General features: G+C 32.5%; 2 protein-coding genes across 3 annotated transcripts; both read left to right on the top strand.

The window, feature by feature from the left end:
- Nucleotides 1-1,395: 1,395 nt before the first annotated feature.
- LOC144850179 (receptor-interacting serine/threonine-protein kinase 1-like) lies at nucleotides 1,396-5,225 on the top strand. Of its 2 annotated transcripts, XM_078707408.1 has the most exons (8): nucleotides 1,396-1,480; nucleotides 1,752-1,970; nucleotides 2,330-2,633; nucleotides 3,191-3,374; nucleotides 3,980-4,132; nucleotides 4,395-4,486; nucleotides 4,683-4,830; nucleotides 4,914-5,225. In XM_078707408.1, the coding sequence occupies exons 2-8, from the start codon at nucleotides 1,771-1,773 to the stop codon at nucleotides 5,201-5,203; spliced, it is 1,371 nt and encodes a 456-aa protein (XP_078563534.1). In that variant the 5' UTR covers nucleotides 1,396-1,480; nucleotides 1,752-1,770; the 3' UTR covers nucleotides 5,204-5,225. The 2 variants fall into 2 exon arrangements, with proteins under 2 accessions (XP_078563534.1, XP_078563533.1); XM_078707407.1 differs by lacking the exon at nucleotides 1,396-1,480 and having other exon boundaries at nucleotides 1,559-1,970.
- An 827-nt stretch (nucleotides 5,226-6,052) lies between these two features.
- Nucleotides 6,053-19,341, top strand: LOC144850176 (protein FAN-like). The gene is made up of 25 exons (XM_078707403.1): nucleotides 6,053-6,181; nucleotides 6,549-6,647; nucleotides 7,892-7,970; nucleotides 8,121-8,176; nucleotides 8,789-8,876; nucleotides 9,282-9,395; nucleotides 9,831-10,016; nucleotides 10,447-10,518; nucleotides 10,702-10,810; nucleotides 11,272-11,365; nucleotides 11,915-12,077; nucleotides 12,326-12,480; nucleotides 13,114-13,289; nucleotides 13,509-13,640; nucleotides 14,014-14,056; nucleotides 14,364-14,587; nucleotides 14,899-14,998; nucleotides 15,779-15,837; nucleotides 16,390-16,525; nucleotides 16,934-17,057; nucleotides 17,242-17,319; nucleotides 17,615-17,765; nucleotides 17,854-17,956; nucleotides 18,131-18,240; nucleotides 18,805-19,341. The coding sequence occupies exons 1-25, from the start codon at nucleotides 6,138-6,140 to the stop codon at nucleotides 18,891-18,893; spliced, it is 2,784 nt and encodes a 927-aa protein (XP_078563529.1). The 5' UTR covers nucleotides 6,053-6,137; the 3' UTR covers nucleotides 18,894-19,341.
- Nucleotides 19,342-19,363: the final 22 nt, after the last annotated feature.

The raw sequence follows: 19,363 nt of genomic DNA, 5'->3' as shown, positions 1-19,363 counted from the left end.
AATTATCAGGTAACTTGAGAGGTCCGGTTTATGGTGAATTTAGTAACTAAAATTTAAACATTTTCTTTCAACAACATTTACAGATCCTACCAGACTAATAGACTTTGATGTTATACGATGCATCAAGAGAAACCTTGGGCCAGATAAATTCAGAGATTTTGGAAGTGTTTTAGGTTTTTCAGATACAGAAATTGATGTAATAAAGTACAACTATGACAAGGATGGCTATCAAGAGCAAGTTCACCAACTCATCAGAAAATGGAAAGAACGATTTGGAGCCCCAACAGTTTATGATATCTCAGTTTGTTTGTGCAAAATTGGACAAGTTCACATTATACACAAATTAAATCAACTTTAGTGCAAACTCTGTTTCCTGAGTGAAAAAATAAAAAGCAATAGCAATAACATATATTAGTTAATTATATATGTAATTTGATAAATGTGTGGTAATTCCTACTGTATGGTATGTGAATAGGCCTTATGCAGTATATACAGTATTCTATTTCACGTTTTCTGTGTTTGTGCTAAATTTGTAATCATGTTTTGATGTTAAACAGCTAATGATCTTTTTGTACCTTTACCATCATAACTCATTTGCTTTATGTAAACATTGATAATTAAAGTTGTTTACTGGACTATATTTTATATTTATTCAAATTTCATTAAAAATTTAGATTCTTTTATTGTGCTCCTTGTTATTAAATTTGATTAGTTTTTGTTAATACTACTAGCAGATCATTAATTCAAAATATCCTTCTGCAGATTTTATCTGTCTGTAAATAATGTATTAAATAATGTGTATTAATAATTATGTATTAAATTTATTAAATAATAAATAAAAATGTTAACACATCCAATTTAAAGTAACCTGCTATCAAATTGTATTATCCACTTTACGGAATCTTTAAAGATGTATTTGTCCCCCAAAAACATGCAAAATGAAGATTAATTAAATCAGACTTTGTTTGAATAGGTTATTTTGTAGTTGTAATCAAGTATCAAAATAATGTTTTCACTTATAAAATGACATAATAAATGGTTAAATTCAACCAAAAACCCTTTTGACAATTTTTTGCTTTAAATTACACTTTTTTCAGGTAAACAATTTTTTTAGATCCAATTTTTGGTCAAAGTGGATAACTATTTTACAATATCATATTTCTATCAAATGTACATAAATGTCCTATTTTTTTCATTGCAATATCATTACATTTTTTAAAAATGAGTTTGTAAAATAAGTTTAAGTACAATACGACTAATAGAACTATAGTGTGCCGCATAATATTTTAAATAGATATATATAACCAAGGACAGGGAATTGTTATGCAAAATGTAGATGTAAAACAGAAACATGGTTCAAGTAGTTATTTCCTTCTCTATGACCCAGTGCGGTGACCCTGCAAACATGACCTTTCTATAGACCATTCTATTAATGTAACTAGACGTGCTTCCTGCTTCTGTTTTTGAACTGTGGAGTCAGGTGTGTATTGATAATAATTTCTTTTAATAGTTTATAATATTTAAGAAACTAAACCTAACAGGTTATAGTACCAAACTAGCACTACCAACCTACAGGTAGCCTATAGCCAATAGTCAATAATTGATAATTAATATATAAGGCATACTTCTGCTTCAAATGTATTTTTAAGGCTTGCTATCAGAAATTGCAACAAATTTGTATTAATGTAAAAAATGTATTACTTTTTGTGTTTTGCATTATATTGTACTCTGCATCTGCATTTTCCCCCCAGAAATTAAAAAGGTTTAAAAATGGCTGACAAAGTGGATGATCTAGCTTCTGAAATGAAATTAATTGGAATAAACAAAGGAACCGGCGCCGACTTAAAATATGAGCGCCTGGACTCATTTAAATTTGACGATAATAATATTGGAAGTGGAGCCTTTGGAAAAGTGTTTAAAGCCCACCATCCTACCTACAATGATGTTGCTATCAAAATGTTAAAGAGTAGGTATGTGAACAATAATTATTAGTCCTCTCTCCATGACGGTTGTCACATAATGCTTTGTATTATTTTTTATTGTATTTATATGTTTCATATGGACAGTTTGTCTGAAATAAAGTTGAATTGAATTGAATTGAATAAAAAATAAAATTAAATGTTAAAGACTAATCAAATCATTAGCACTATCTAAGTGTATCTATATAAGGACAAATGTGAATTTGTATGGAATGTCGACACACAGAAGAAATTGCTAATAAATCTATGGAGAAGTGACCTTGTGGGTTTCCTTTCTATAAGTCTTGGAAATCTTTTTGGAAATGTCATTTTGTGCATCTTCCAACGTTTAAGGTTTTTTTTTCTTACAGAGAGGAAGCTGAAAGAGAAGCCACAAAAATGAAAGAACTCCGTTGTTATTCACATCAAATTGTTCATTTTTTATGTTTGGCCACCGATAATGAAAAATTTGGAATTGTTATGGAATGGATGAGACATGGAAGTTTAAGATCTTTTCAACAACGAGTAAAACACATTCCATGGGCTCTTAGAATGAGAATGTTGAAAGATATCTCAGAGGGAATGTTCTACCTTCATCATCATCAAAACCCTCCAATTGTTCATGGAGATTTAAAAGCTGAAAATATATTTATCAGTGAAGATTTAGTTGTAAAGGTATGTTTATTAAAATATTTTTCATTAATATAATTATACAATACATCTTTTACATTATAAGACTTATCAGAGCCAAAATATAAATAAGCTTTACTTCCAATAAGTAGCCTCCATACTTGATTTGGTATTAGTCGGCTTTCGTTTTGGGATGGTATGACTAAAGAGATGGTAATATGTAACAGATTGACGAGTGATAATGGTAACATGGAGTTTATTGGTCAGTGTTTTGCCAAACTATGATGTAATAGTACTGAATTCTTGAGTGGGACTTAAGTTCATTTATCATTTGTATCTAATGTTGGTGCAAAAACAAATAAAAAGTTGTACTAGGCCTATACTTTAAAAACTGTAAATAAATAAACATTTTTTCAAAGACAGCGTGGTTGTCCTATAGTTCTAGAATAAAAACTTTTTAAAATTTGTTGATATCTGTTTATCATCGATCGTTATTGTCCTGTGCAGCCTAAACCAGTATGTACAGCATTTGTATATACCAATTTGCCTCTATTTTAAATGCATTATAATATTATTGATTTTTACATATAATAATACTGTAGATTGGTGATTTAGGACTTTCAAGAAGTATGAGTTCAGTAATGGACGTACCAGGTAAAGCCGGTACACCAACTCACATGCCTCCGGAATATTTTACAGATTTCAATAGTCGAAATACTAAATGGGACGTGTATAGTTTTGCCATTCTGCAGTATGAAATTGGAAGTGGAAAAAAAGTATATGAAAGTAGGTATAATATACTATAGGCATTTTAAAGCCTTTAAAAAGTATCTAAATATGAAATGAAATGGCTATTTTGGTCATTTTTTATATTTTATTTCTACAAGCTCACTGGTGATTTAGTTAACTTTCTTTCTCAAATGTGACAATCCGTTTCACAGGACAAACACACACTAGATGCTCTCCACAAACAAGTGTTTTTGAGTTAATGTGTACTTTTGTCACCATACAGTTTTAATTAAGTCTGTTCTTCAGTCAGCCCATTGATGATAACATTGTCCTCTATAAATTATATATACAGTAAATAATATTACAGTAGGTACAGTAATGTAGGCCTACAATGAAACTTAGTGTTACTTCTGTATTAGATATGAAAGTTGTGAATAAAATCTACTGCAACCCCTTGCTTAAATAGTAATTGTCTTAATTATGAACAAACATGAATTCATTTGAAAGGAAAAAATAAGCTCAGCTCAACACCCCATGTGTTCTAATGTTTACTATTATGTATGATACAGACGTGACAGAGTTTCTGGTTTTGGATGGATAACTGAACTGTATTAATTGTGAATTGAAATACTCCATCTATAAAATGTTTCTTTTGTTTCAAGACGTTGACGGTAGTGGTCGGCTAAAAATACTCATCACAAGAGGAAAGAAGCTTATAGAGCTTGAACCTCTTCCAGCTGACACTCCATCTGTTGTCACTAAATTGATAGAAATGTGCTGTGAACATGATCCTGACAAAAGGCCAGACTTCACATGTTAGTATTTGGTTACTTACTATATTTTCCATAAAAAGGAAAAAAAAGGTACAAAGTTACAATGTCAAACAATAATATTATGGCAATGACATTAAAAAGCACAGAAAAAATAGATTGAAACATTGCTAATGTCTTAGTGGCAGGCCCAGACCATAAGAAATATTGCCTGGCATGTGTTGCCTCAGTGTCTGTGTGAAAAACAGGAATATTCCCAAATATCTTTATGGTGATTTTTTAAGTTTAATTCTTTCATCATTTTTAGATATTAAAGCTACAATTCAGCAGGAATATGATGAGAATTTTGAGAAGTCTATTACAAGAGCATTAGTAGATTGTCAACAGCAGTTATTACAGGTAAGAACAAAATTAGATTATGTGAAGAATTTTTTGGATGAGGTAGCCTAATTAGAGATTTATTATTAGAGACTCGCTTCTAGTACTTATGATCACTTATATAATGTTGATTACATAAACCGTTATTGCATAAGAGGTGCTACATGAGGCAAAGGTTGTAATTTGTATTTGTAACAATTTTATTTCTTTTATTTAGGAAAATACTACTGAACTTGATAGATTGGAAAATAAACCATCTGTTCCAGATGCTGAAAAAGCAGCAGAAGAGCGTGATTCTAAAAAAACAGCTGATTCAGAAACTCCATTAGCAGAAACAAAGCAATCTGCTACCCTCACAGTTAAAAGTAAGTAAAAACATAATACCTGTACTAAGTTGCCAAATAAATTACATTTTTGATTGTCACATATCCTTTTAATTTATTTACAGATGGCACCAGAACAGTTGATTTTGATGTTATATTTTGTATCAAGAGAAAGCTTAAACCAGAAAATTTTACAGATTTTGGAAATGTACTTGGATTATCAGATGAAGATATTAGTACAATTAAGTATGACTATGACAGGGATGGCTTTAAAGAACAGGTTTACCAACTCATCTCAAAATGGAAGCAACAATTTGGAGCCCCAACAGTTAATGATATCGCCAAATGTTTGTCCAAAATTGACAGAGTTGATATTATACATGAATTAAATAAACTACCTATAGAATATACCTAGAGACCCATGTCTACTTTTTTTTTTTAATGTGTCAGTTTTTGTTGAAAGTACTTAAATACACAGATTGTAATCAATATCATCCTCTGTTTATCATAGATGCATGATGTTTATGTAGAGCATCCTGTGTATATGTTTGTCTTGTGAACAGGATTGCCACCTTTGAGAAGGATAGTGAATGAATTCATTTGTGGTTATCCTTGGCAATTTGCCTAAAATGAGAATAAAAAATAAAAAATCCATTATTTATAATAAGACTGAAAATAAGAAACAATATAAGTTGTCTTTTACTATTGGCAATTTACAAAGGTATATATCTTTTATGTCAAAAACTGTGTACTACCCACTTTTTGTTTAATTTTGAAAGAATGATATGCATTTAATACTGTTAAGAAATTACTGTAGATAAACAGTTCTTTCTTCTACATTTGGCAATCTAAAAATAGCAATGATAACAACTAATTACTCATTATAATTATATTACCATAATTATAATTATTATATAAGTTGATAATTTTATATGACAATAAAACACTCGTTTCCATAAGTGTATACTATCTAAAATATTTAGTGTTTTATTGTTGTAAGTGCTTAAATTGTAAGCAAAAAGTATTTTATATTATTTGTTCTTGGATTGTGCTAATTTTTTATATTTGCAAAAATAAATTATAAAATATCATGAAAATTTAGTTCATCAATTTACTTTGAATGTGACATGTTGTATACAGTATTTAAAAGCTGAGTTAATTAACCACAATAGCGCCCTTATCGTGGTTTTGTGGACCAATCACAGCTCTGCAGGTGGTGGTGTGTGTATGTGTAAACATACGGCCGGCGGCCGTACGAATAAATTTTATTTACCAACAAAATTTAAAACTAAACAGGATCGAGGAGAAAAAAGAGAGGAGGAGGGGTAGTGTGCAAAAAAAATAAAGTCATGGCATTTGTTGATGCCAAAAATGACTGTATTGATAAAGAAAGGTAGGCCCAGATTATATCCTATCACATTATTTACTACTCTAGGCTATGCCTAGGCTAGGCGGATAGTATGCCGTAGTACTAGTAGGGAGGGCCTCTAGTAAGTAGGCTAGCTGCTGAGGGTAGGCCTTACTAGGCTAGGCCTAGAGCCTATAAGGCCTGTACTCAGGCCTAGGCCTAGCCTAGAGGTTAGGGGCCTAGGCAACTAGGCATAAGTTAGGCCTACTAATACTATTTCTAGGCCAGGCCAAGTCTAGGAGCTATAACAAAATGTAAACAACAAGGTCACAGTGGAGCCTACCTGTAATTGTAATTTAGGCCTAGGCCTAATCTAATAATATTTAATATGCCTACTATTTATTATTTACAGATTTTCTTTACTACTACTTGAGCCTGGAGAAATTTACCTTGAAGATTACAGTGTATATTATTATCGCAATGATTTACCAGAAAATGAGGCTATTCAAAGGTAAACAAAATAGTAGAAGTATTATAGAGATTTAATTTAATTAATATCTCTATGATATTATCCATCAAAACTAATATAATAACCTAACAAAATTAATACTGCATATTAAAAGTTCAATCCCAGGAAACAAATTTACTTTCAATTGTTAAATAATAAAATATTTATGAAGGTATGGTGATTAAGTGTTTTATGTATTGTCTATTTTCCTGGCAGGAATTACTATTTAACATAAACAAGCGTCAATCAGTAATAACAATACAAAATGCAAATGGTGAGTGTTGATGGCACCATGGTACTAATAAAAAAAAAGTGTTGCATAACATAATATATATTATGAATAATACTAATTTAAGTAATATTGTACAATATAAAAAATTCATATATAAAACAAGCACGAATGTGCGATACTCGGGGTACAGCAAAAGAAGCTGTAATGACGTCATAAGATGGGATGTGACGTCACATACACATCAATAACCTCGGTACCAAATACGGCTATACGGTACCATCTTCAAGACGTCATATGGCTGCATCCGGTTTGAAATTAAAAAATCCGGCTCTATAGCTTTGAGGACATGTCCCTGTAGTATATTCATGCCAAATCCCAGCTCAATACTACAACGAATAAGGGAGGAGTAGTACTTTATGAATCGCACTTTTTACTCAATAGTGTCGGATGGAGGAGAAGATGACAGTCCTAGACTCGGGTACCCCAAGTAAAAAGTGTTGCATAACATAATATAAATTATAAAATAATACTAATATTGTACAATATAAAAATCATATATAAAAAAAGAATTTTGTACAAAGTTATTGTTTTTGTTTATAAATGTATTTACTCTGTTGTTCCTTTGTACATTTTTGATTTAATTAAGTTTAACCGTGACCAGCTTTCATTTAATTAAGTTTAACCGTGACCAGCTTTCATTTAATTACAGGTGCCGACTTCGCTCCTCTAATGATCCCACCCGACTTTTCGTTCCACGATCTAATCGGAAAGCTGGTGACATCCGCGGATCTGGAACACGCTACCTGTCGACTTGAGAGGAGCGAATTCGGCACCTTTATTTAAATGTCATCGTAAAACTATTCTCTTTAATTAATTACTAAGTATTGTTTGGCGCTCTGTTCTTTGTAGGGCGCCATATAAAAACTTATATAGAATAGAATATAGTTTGTTGAACTCAAATTATTATACATTAATTATAAACATTATTTTATTTCACTTATTTGCTTCAAAACAGGAAGGTCAGAGGTCGTCTAAAAGTATGTTCAAAGTCAATTGTATTTACCCCGCAAGATGCTCGTTTTCCTATTGTAAAGGTACGAAGAAAAATATTCATTCATACAAAAAAAAAAAATTAATTCATTCATACACTTCCATGATTTATAAAGCACTTATTTTATAAAGTGTTGTTGACATTCAATGAAATTCTACTTCACTAATTTGTGGTTAAATTTATATTTTTACAGTTTATTTTAAGAAATTGTGATCGAATCACAAGATGGAGTGGGAACCTACTATCAAAGTAAGCTATTACAACTGTCGGTATTATATCTACATAATTGTTTTAATTCTAATTTGAAAATTCTATTGTAATTGTGAAACCTGTTAACATTTGATGTATTAGATTAGCAAATTTGTGAATTGTTTTTTTTCTGTATTTTGTTAACACAGTTTTTTTAAATGCTAAACCAGAAAAGTTGATTTAACATCAAATAAAAAAGTGATTAACACTACAGATTTTCTTTCACAAAGCTATCCAAATTTATTTATTTATTATTTATTTATTAAATTTCTGCCATATACAGTACATAGAAAAAACAAAACAAATTTAAAAGGCAAGGAAAGACCAAACAGGTGCAAAACACCTATGCTAGTTGGTCAACCCAGAACAGAGCACAACACATTACATTCTACAATTAAAGCATCTACAAGAAAGCGACCAACTACACACGTTTTCAACATCAAAATTATTTTTAAAATAAGTATTTAGATAATTTAATAATTTGGTTTTAATTGTATAAATAAAAAGACAACTGTAGATCCTAGCTATTAGTTATTAACCAATCGGAAATCTAAATCTGAAATTAAGCCATGTTTTCTAAAAGAGAATATAAAATGAGTGATTGTGTTGCAGGCTGGGTAACAATGTTGTAGCAATAGAAGCCAAACAGACAGTAGAGATGAAACAAGATGATGTCATAGGACCATACCATTTTAATAAGGTAAATTGAAGAACTACAATAATACTGAAATTGTGTCAAAAGTTGAATATCATGATTAAAATGTATTGGCTATGCTTAAGCCACATGGCTCATATTGCATGTAAATCAAAAGTTTTGTATTACTTCTAAAGCTCTGTCTACACTATCAAACTTTATGTGCCCATATATTGAAATGATGTCATACCAATACCATATTTGACTACATCACTACTTTACTGTATGTGACAAAAAAATATGATTTGCCCACATATGTACATGATGTCATACCACTACCATATTTGGCCATATCACTACCATATTTGGCACTTTTGTCACATAAAGTTTGATAGTGTAGACACAGCTTAAATTCTTTCGATGTTCAACTGATATTATTTTATATCCTTGGGTGGGTATTTTTTATTGCAGAAAGGCGGCAAATACATGTTCTCTCTCAACTTTGTGTCGCCAGAGAAGGTTCTACCTCAGATGTGTCAGCTACATAGAGCCTCTCAACTCACTCCTGCAGACCAAAATGCAATGGTGAGTTCCTTCACTTGGGCCATTCTGTCCAAATAGCAAATACATTCTTCTTCTTATTATTATTGTGTTATACTGAAGGATATCAATTTGTTATTATAGTTTTTTGTTAAAGCATAATGTTATTAAATTATTATTAGTGTTGAATTTTTTATGTATAATACACCGGGGTAACCCTCTACTCGTTTCGAAAGATGTACTAGATTCTTTAAAGTGCACATGAGTTAGATGTGTACACTGAACCTATGGTTTATAGTCTTTATCCGAGAAGATTAGCAGGGTCTAGGAATAGATTAGCTTCTGCTATTTCCAAGATCCTTTTGAATGTTCATACATGCATGTATTTGTACAATAAAGTTCTCAATTATTCAATCAGAAATGCCAATTATTTTATCATTCATTATTCAGTTCTGTCATTTATAAACATTTCTTCTCCAGATATCAACAATAATCCAATCGTTACAAAACAGGGTAAGTTTTGATACCAGTTGGCTTGGCAACTTATACGAACAAATCGTCATGGAAACGAGTTGTGATAGAATCTCACCCCTGGTAGTGAACCCAGGTAAAATAATGCTCACCTCATCAAGGCTATACTTTCAACCTTTCAATAACTTAGAACCAGTAAGTTGTATTTTTTATATTTGATTTAAACAATATTTATAAACTCTGTGTCTACACTATCATACTTTATGTGGTGACATGTTCGGCGCCCCATACCTATGCGCCATCTTTGATCATTCGTATCACGATAGTTGTTTATGTTATGCTGACATTTTGTTGATCAAAGGTGGCGCATAGGTATGGGGCACCGAACATGTCACCACACTTTATATGACAAAAAATGTGATGTGCCCAAATATGGTAGTGATGTGCCCAAATATGGTAGTGATATGACATCATTATGTCCATATATGGGCGCATCACATCTTTAGATTATGATAAGGAACTCTTTGTGTACACAGACTGTTGACTACTGTGCATTTGGGTGTTGACACCCTGTTACTGTAGGTTATAGATATTAAATGGGAAAATATTCTTTTTTCTCTATTAGGAGCCAGTTACAAAAATTAATTTAACTGAAATGAAGAGGATACTAAAACGTAGATTTTTATTAAGACAAGTGGTATGTATTTTAAAATTACTATGTTTTGCAGAAATTTGATATATTTATAATTAACTGCTACCCAAGTATTTATTTATTACTAGTCCAATTTGAAGCTTAATTATTGAATAGTTACAATAAATGATAATGAATTAGAGCAGTAGGGAATAATTTTTAGTAATTAATTTCTTTCTTTTTTTTTAGGGTTTAGAGATATTTTGTTCCAAAGATTCATTAATAGCTGATATGTACATTGTGCTTCCAACAGCGGTAGAGCGAGATAAACTTTATGAGCATTTGCTAGAGCAAGAAGGTTGGTTTATCTCAATTTTGTCATCCATACAACTTATCAGCTAAATGATATTCTGTGTACTGTACACTGTACATAACTTTTGCATGTTATAGGAGTCAGGTCAGTCAGTCAGTTATAGGAGTCACTCTTAATATTTACCAAAAATATGTTTGTAAAACTCAGCTATTTTTAACTTTAATTCTGTTGGCACACATGCCACACAAAGGGTCTTTCACACCTGTTCTGGCACGGTTCTGGTCCGGCGCCGATCAAAACGAATGGCAATGTTTTGTTTTCATGCAATCTACACGGCTATGCGCCAATCTATATGCGCGTAACCGAGTGAAAACAAATCATTGACGTTTGAATTTGCCGGAGCCGGACTGGAACCGTGCCGGAACAGGTGTGAACGACGCTTAATTGTAGGAACGCAGAGAGGCTGGCAAAAGGCGCAATATTAGTATTTTGTGTTTTATTTTCAGATGTGTGTTTGATGGAGAATGATAAAGAGAATATGCTGTTAAAATGGCAGAGTGGAAGTGTTACCAACCTTGATTATCTACTGTATCTAAATAGGTATGACATTCACTGTAAATGATCACACAAGCATTTCTTTACTATCTTCTACAGTATACATAACATAAATCTCTTCATAAACAAAAAACAAGTGAGGAGTAAAACATGTTTTAAACGATGAAAGGAACCTCCAAGAAACCCCAAGGGGCTTGTGATAGGAGGCCCACTAAAACTAGTTACATTAATTAAGATACCTTAAAAAGAATAAATAAATAGATAAATAAATTTAAAAAAAAAAAAAAAAAATAAATGAATAAATAAAATAGACGAGTAGACCATAAATTATAACATGGGACGCGCGAGAGAGAAAGTTAGGGAATACCATTGTCAGGACAACCAAATACTATACTGTATATCTGAAGTAGAACCCCTATTATGGGGACACCTTTGAGACCAAACAGAGTGTCCCTTTATTAGGGGTGTCCTCTGATTAGGATTTCCATCCGTTTTACAGTAAAGTGTCCCTTTAATAGGTGTATGGCAAAGGATGTGTTCTATGTAGTCAACTTTGAAAATATTTACTGTTTTAAAATAAATTGTTCTCCATAGTGAGGCAGATCGAAGCTTCAACGATTTTACTCAGTATCCAGTGTTTCCGTGGGTAATAGCAGACTACACTAGTCCGACGCTTGACCTCAGTGACCCTAAAACATTTCGTGACTTAAGCAAACCAATTGGAGCGCTCAATCCGAAGCGCTTGACAAGATTTAAGGTAAGAGTACAATTTTTTAAAGACATAGTTTCTACGATTATAAATCTCTGTCTACACAATCAAACTTTATGTATCAAAAAAATGTGATGTGCCCATATATGGACATGATGATGTTATATCACTACCATATTTGGGCACATCACACTTTTTTTGTCAAATTAGTTTGATAATGTAGACAGAGCTTTAATGTTTTCTTCAAATGATCACATCTGTAATACAAGTGTGTTCCTATGCAATTTTTTTTACAGGAAAGATTTTCTGATATGCCCGAGCCTAGGTTTCTGTATGGTTCCCATTATTCAACCCCTGGCTATATCCTGTATTACCTAGTCCGTGTTGCACCTCAGTATATGTTGTGCTTACAGAGTGGAAGGTTCGACCAGCCTGATAGGCTCTTCAACAGGTTAGTTTGAAAGTAATGGTATGGTGTAATGGTATACAAATAATGAATGATAAGGGATATTGGACTAATATGTGAGAGGTATGTGAGAAACATGTCTGTGTCATCCTTATCCTTACAGTGTCCTTAAGCTCTATCAAACTAGTCGGACTAATAAGGTGTCAAACATAAATTTGACAGAGCTTTAAGCTAAATACCTTACTCTTATTGCCTCCTTCGGATGGGACATAAATCTGCTGGTCATGTAAACATACATTGTAGTTATACTAGTAGAACTTAGTTATAGTATTCAAATAGAATAGGATATTGTCTCCTGGTGTGTGCTGATTATGGTGCTGTACTGGGCCCTCAGTATAAAAAAGAAAGGCTAAAGCTCTGTCTACACTATCAAATTTTATGTGACAAAAAAATGTCACATAAATGTCATTTGTGGGAATATCACTACCATATTTGGGCATATCACTACCCTTTTTCGGCATGTCACTACCATATTTGGTGACATTCCACATTTGAAATTGGTCAAAATAGTTTGATAGTGTAGACAGTGCTTATGTGTTCCTAAGTCAGATTCTAAAGACTCATACTTGTTCATGAATAACACATTAACAAGATTACCAATAATTTCTACCTTCTTAGCATTCAAGAAACATGGTCAAACGTGCTCTCCCTTCCCTCGGATGTCAAAGAGGTCATCCCAGAGTTCTACTTGCCCGAGTATTCAGATTTTCTCATTAACAAGCAATCGTTAGATTTAGGCGTAAGACAGGATGGGTCGAAGGTTAACCATGTGACCTTACCTCCATGGTCTTCAGGTAATTTATCTATATCATTTAAATAACTTTATAACATCAAACTTAAATGAGATCAATGAATATTTATTTATGATTTAAAAACATAATCAAATAAGCAAATTATTATTATTAACACTGAGGCCTACCTCCAAATAGAAAATTACCACTGTACCTCCAAATGTGCAAATATTAACAGAAATGTAGTTTTTAAATAAGCGATATTATTAAATTATTTCTCAGATCCAAAGGATTTCTGCAAAAAGTGTAGAGAAGCGCTAGAGAGTGACTATGTATCCATGCACTTGCATAAATGGATTGACCTCATATATGGCTTCAAACAACGTGGTAAAGAGGCTGAAAAATATGACAACTGTAAGTCTGTGACAAAAAAAGTATGATGTGCCCCAATATGGTGGTGATATGCCCAAATATGGTAGTGATATGATATCATCATGTCCATATATATGTCCATCATGTCCATATATGGACACACCACATTTTTTGTCATAAAGTTTGATAATGTAGACAGCATAACAAACAAGAGCTTCAATCTAGGGCTGTCAATCATGGGCTGCGAGCCAAACCTTATCTGCAAGTGAATTTGATATGCCCCCCCCCCCCCCCCAATCTCAAGGAGTTACTGCTAATAAACACAAGTAAATCAACAAGTTATGTAAAAATAATCATTGTCTTCAAATAATAATAATTTATGTTCAAATGTTATACACATTTCTTTTTTTTTCAGTGTTTTACTATCTAACTTATGAAGGTGCAGTGGATATTGAAAAGTAAATTTTTTTTTTATGAAATGAATTTCAATCATTTTGAATATTAGTTATTTTTTCCTGTAACCAAATCCCAGTAAAGCTCTGTCTACACTATCAAACTAGTTTTACAAAAAAGTGTGATGTGTCCAAATATGGTAATGATAAATGACATCATCATGTCCATATACGGGCACATCACATTTTTGTCACATAAAGTTTGATAGTGTGGATGGAGATTAAGGTCATACTAAAAAGTTTTCAGATTTTAAAACTCTTATCCAATGTTTATTGATGCGATATCAAATTAATATTTGTGTTTGGTTTCTAGAGTTAAAGATCCAAACGAGAGAGCTGCAATTGAAGCCCAAATCATGGAGTTTGGTCAGACACCCAAGCAGCTGTTCACCAAGCCTCATCCCAGTAGGTTTCCTGCAACCGGCAGTGATCAAACGAATCCAGATGATGGCAAACTAGCAGATGGTACCGAATATGAGGAAGAGGATGAGGAGTATGTAGATGATGATGTCATTGAAAGTGAGGTGGTAGATCAAGGTAAGCTTAGTACAGTATCCCTTTTTGGGATAATGCTCTCTGTATCTTTATTCTGAGACAAAATATTCAGAGCATATCTGTACAACCATTTAGAGGAATCATCATCTTAAACGCTAAACGTTGTTAGACATTGCGCGTCTCACTTGTGTTCGCCACTCAGTACGTTTTTCAGCAAGCATGTGTATAGGTTCGCATGTGAACAATTCTGTTTCCTTTTTTATGTTTGCCATCCATGTTGTTTTTGGTCTTCCTTTTGATCTTTTGGAATACTATTTAAAAAAAAACAAATTAAACCACTTTTTATTTTCCAGATGGCTCTAAATATTTAGATGAGGAGGAATCATTAGAAACAAGTAACTGGTCGCAGCTAGCAAATCTTACACTCTCTCAACGCCACAAACTTCACCGAGAGTAAGTTTATAAAAATAAAAATACAAGATGTAGTAGAGTTGTAGCTTGGTAGGGGAGCTGTAGCTTGCTGGTTAACATGCTTGCCTTCCAATCCCAAGTCCAGGGTTCAATCCTGACCTAGTGCCAGGGTTCAATCCTGACCTAGTGCCAGGGTTGTAACTCACGAATCTTTCAACTCCACTCCCTAAGCCTCAAATGATACTTATTTTATAAGCATGATAAATTATGAAATAGTTTATCCATCCTGTAATTGGCGAGTTTGTGCTTGCTGTTGGATGCGTATAAAATTTAAAAAAAGGGAAAATTTTATAATATGTTTTTGCACACTGCCTGGATGATTTGTGTGTTTTTATGGTAATGCATTTTGTCACATTACTGTTTCTCTATTCTATTCTATTTTGAATATGGTTGTCTACAGTAGATATAAAGTGTAGCACATTATTATATTTACAACTTTATTAAAGGTTAAAGATGTATTGTCTCCCAAAAACATGAAAAATGATGAATAATTAAATCAGACTTTGAATATGTTATTTTGCAGTTGTCATTGTAGTTAATCCCCTTCTGAAAAAAAAACCCGAAAAAAAAAGTGTTTTACCATATAAAATGACAACATTTTTGGTCAAAGTGGATAACTATTATGTTATATTAAAATGGCATATTCATCAAAAATTGTGTTCAGCATCATTTTTTCAGGGGGACAATACATATTTAAAGGTTAATATTATAGTGCAATAGTTCACAATATTATAGTTATAAAATGATTCTTTTTCTGTATAGCATGGTTACCTCTTTATGCTTGTCAAGTGATAATAAACATGTTTACTCCGTATCTCAAGGTAAGATATTTTGCCATTTTTGATTGCTATTAAAATGTTGATATTGTAATAGTAAAATAATCTTTTTGTCATCACCTCTATACCACTATTCCAGTTTTTCAAAAATTCCTTCTTCCATCTTCTTTGTTCCTCCTCCTTATCCTTCATCTCATTTTCCCTCCTTTTTCCAATTAACCCTTCCTTACTCTTTGCTTATCCCTCTTTCCATCCTCCTCATAACGCACATAACCCCCATTATTATTAGTGAACCTTCACATCGGGTTAATTGCTGTCCTCTTTGTTTACCGTCCCGATGCAAAACGTCTCTATTAACAGAACCCCTACCATCATATTTATTACTTCACTATCGTAAAGCTCTGTCTACACTATCAAACTTTATGTCACAAAAAACTGTGATGTGCCCATATATAGATACGATGATGTCATATCACTGCCATATTTAAGCATATCACTGCCATATTTGGGCACATCACACTTTTTTTGTCAAACTAGTTTGATAGTGTAGACAGACAGAAGACTCATTTAAAGATCTCTATATTTTGTTTTTTTCAGCTGGAGTTTTTAAAGTATATTCATTTGAAGAGCAACAGCAAGTGCGTGGGATCAATCTTTCATCAATGCCGTTATCATCCATTATACTACTACCAAATGAGAAGATGGTGCTGATTGCCAGTTGGGACAATTCACTGTAAAGTTTTTCTTCCACTTGTAGTTTACAGAAACAAATAACATTAAACAAACCTATTTCTGTTTTATGATTGTGAGAGATTTTTTACTGTATACAATCAACATACACACAGTTGGAGATATCACAATTATAGTACAGTATATCATGTATCAGCTCTTTTCAAGACTCTAAAGCTCTCTCTACATTATAAGTGATGTGCCTAAATATGGTAGTGATATGACATCATTATGTACATACTGTATATGGGAACATCATATTTATTTGTCACATAAAATTTGATAGTGTAGACAGAGCTTAAGAGGCATTGAACCCCTCTAATATGCAGCTAAGGACAAACAGTAGTACATTTTCTAGTTAGTACTAATAAGTTAAGTATAACATACTTTTTGTTTATTTACGTAATACCAGATACTTATATTCAATGGAGTTTGGACGTGTGATAAGCCAGTTGACACTGCATGATGATGCTATATCTGATATGTTTTGGCAGGATAACATGTTGTTCACCTGTTCCTGGGATTCAACTATAAAGGTAAACTAATAACTACTTCAGTAAACTAATTACAAATGCCTTTCTTTTTCAAGCTCAAACACCTAGGTTCAAACCCTTAATTTGACACAGTAGAATTTTTCTCCTTGCCCAAAACTGTGCACTACAATGAGACTTGTTTTCGAAAGCATTTCATTATACAATTTTCATTTGTCCACATTTGTAGGTTTGGTTGTATGACCCGGATGCTGACCCCAAGAAGCTGTCTCTGGCCCCAATTATGGAACTTGATCATGACGCAGGTGTAAGTGTATATATATATTCATAAAGTGTCATTTTTTTCCACTAGACCATTTAATATCTAAAGCTCTGTCTACAATATCAAACTTGTTTGACAAAAAAAGTGTGATGTGCCCAAATATGGTGGTGATATCCCTAAATATGGTAGTGATATGACATCATCATGTCCATATATGGGCACATCACATTTTTTTGTCATGTAAAGTTTGATCGTGTAGACAGAGCCTAATGTTTCTTTCTGCCATAAATGCGACATATTATTTTTTATTTTTTTTGATATCTTTTTTATCTATTCCTAGGTTAGCTGTATCCATGTGAATAGCAGCAACTCTCAGATTTTAAGTGGAACAAAAGATGGAAATGTGTATTTGTGGGATGTGGAATGCCAAACAGTGCTCCGACAAACGCAATCGCACGTAGGTCAGGTCACCTGCGTGAAATTCAGCAAAGGTGTGAAAAAAAACAGTAAATATTTAGATTGCCATACTCACTGCTATACTCCATTTTTTATTAAACCATTTTAAATTAATTTTATTAGACGGGCAACGAATGGTTTCGTGCGGCGAAGATTGTTATATGCGTGTTGTTGACATTAACACAGGGACTGAGATTCTTGCTAAAGATCTAGGTCAAAGTATAAGGTATGTCATCAGTGTGTGGGTTTCAAACCTTAAAATCAGGGGTTCAATTGATGACCATTCCTCACTAGCAATGATAAAGACTGATTCATATTCTTAAGCTTTTGTAGGTAAAATATTTGGCTGAGCTTCATCTGCACACAAATAAAAATAATTAATAAAGGTATTTATTTTCAGCTGTCTGTGTTGGCCTGAGCAGCAACACTTGATAGCAGGAGGACAGGGTGAATTACTTGTATGGGATATGGCCAAAGCACAATTAGTTACTAAAATCAAGGCACATGAAAGTAAGTGTAGTTAGTATAAGATTGAGAAGTTTTTTTTGTTTTTAGATTGTGCAATCAAAGTGACTATGTGCGAAAGTGGAGTACACTACATGTACATAGGTCTTCGTTCTGAAACGGATCTTCTTATGTTAACACCACCTAGAACCAACCTTAAATTCGTGTCTAAAGCCTGTTTTCCGCTATCGTAAAAAATGAAATGTTAACGATTTACAGGAAAAGGTACTCGCTATCGTTATCATTTCAACTTGATCGTTTTCAAATGATCATCGTTGAACTGTTAACGATCAACGACGATAGCGTCGAATAACATCGACAGGAAAACAGGCTTAAGAGCTTCTTTGCTCAGGCATCAGAGATCTGGAACCAACTTCCTTGTTCCATCCCCTTTTCAATACAAATCTCTCCTGAAAACTCGCCTATTATTCTTTTCATGTTGCGCTGTGAGACACCGGTAAAGAGCGCTTTATAAATGTTTGATATTATTAATATTATGTTTCAACACTTGCAGCAATGGAATAATGACACAATAAAATCTTATCCTATTTTGTTCTTAAATGATTTTAGGTATGATTGCATCAATGTGTCTTGGTTCAAATCTCCATCTAGTCACTGGTGGCGAGGATAGAAATGTTATATTATGGAAGAAGATATAGAATGATCAGTGATAGGCCAGTAATGATGGTAAAATGAAACATTATAAGAGGAGCCAGCATTTCATTATTGTTACCAGTTTTAAATATTTATGCAAATAATATTGGCAATATCTTCTAATGCAACAGAGAATATTATAAATTAATATATAATATATTGGTTTTTTTACAATTATGAATTTAGATTTTTTGAATGTCTACTAAAATTAACTGTCTTTATTGAAATATTATTATATAATTACTTGAAAAGTATGAAATTTAAAATTTTGATTGGAGGAAATAATCTATAACAATTAATAAATTATAATTAAGAATTCTATTTTTAGATTGGTGATAATGTCAAAGGTCAAGTGCCTACTTTCCACATTTAATATGGAACATTTAATTTTTTTTTTCCTAATTAAACTTTCATTAAAAATAGTAAATTACTGTAATACTATTTAATTTGTTTTGGATCAATAATTAAACATTTT

This window comes from Antedon bifida, chromosome 8 (assembly GCF_963402885.1).
Source record: "Antedon bifida chromosome 8, ecAntBifi1.1, whole genome shotgun sequence".
NCBI classification, from domain to species: domain Eukaryota; kingdom Metazoa; phylum Echinodermata; class Crinoidea; order Comatulida; family Antedonidae; genus Antedon; species Antedon bifida.
The sequence above is the reverse complement of the archived record's forward strand: the minus strand, read 5'-3'. Positions and strand labels throughout refer to the sequence as shown.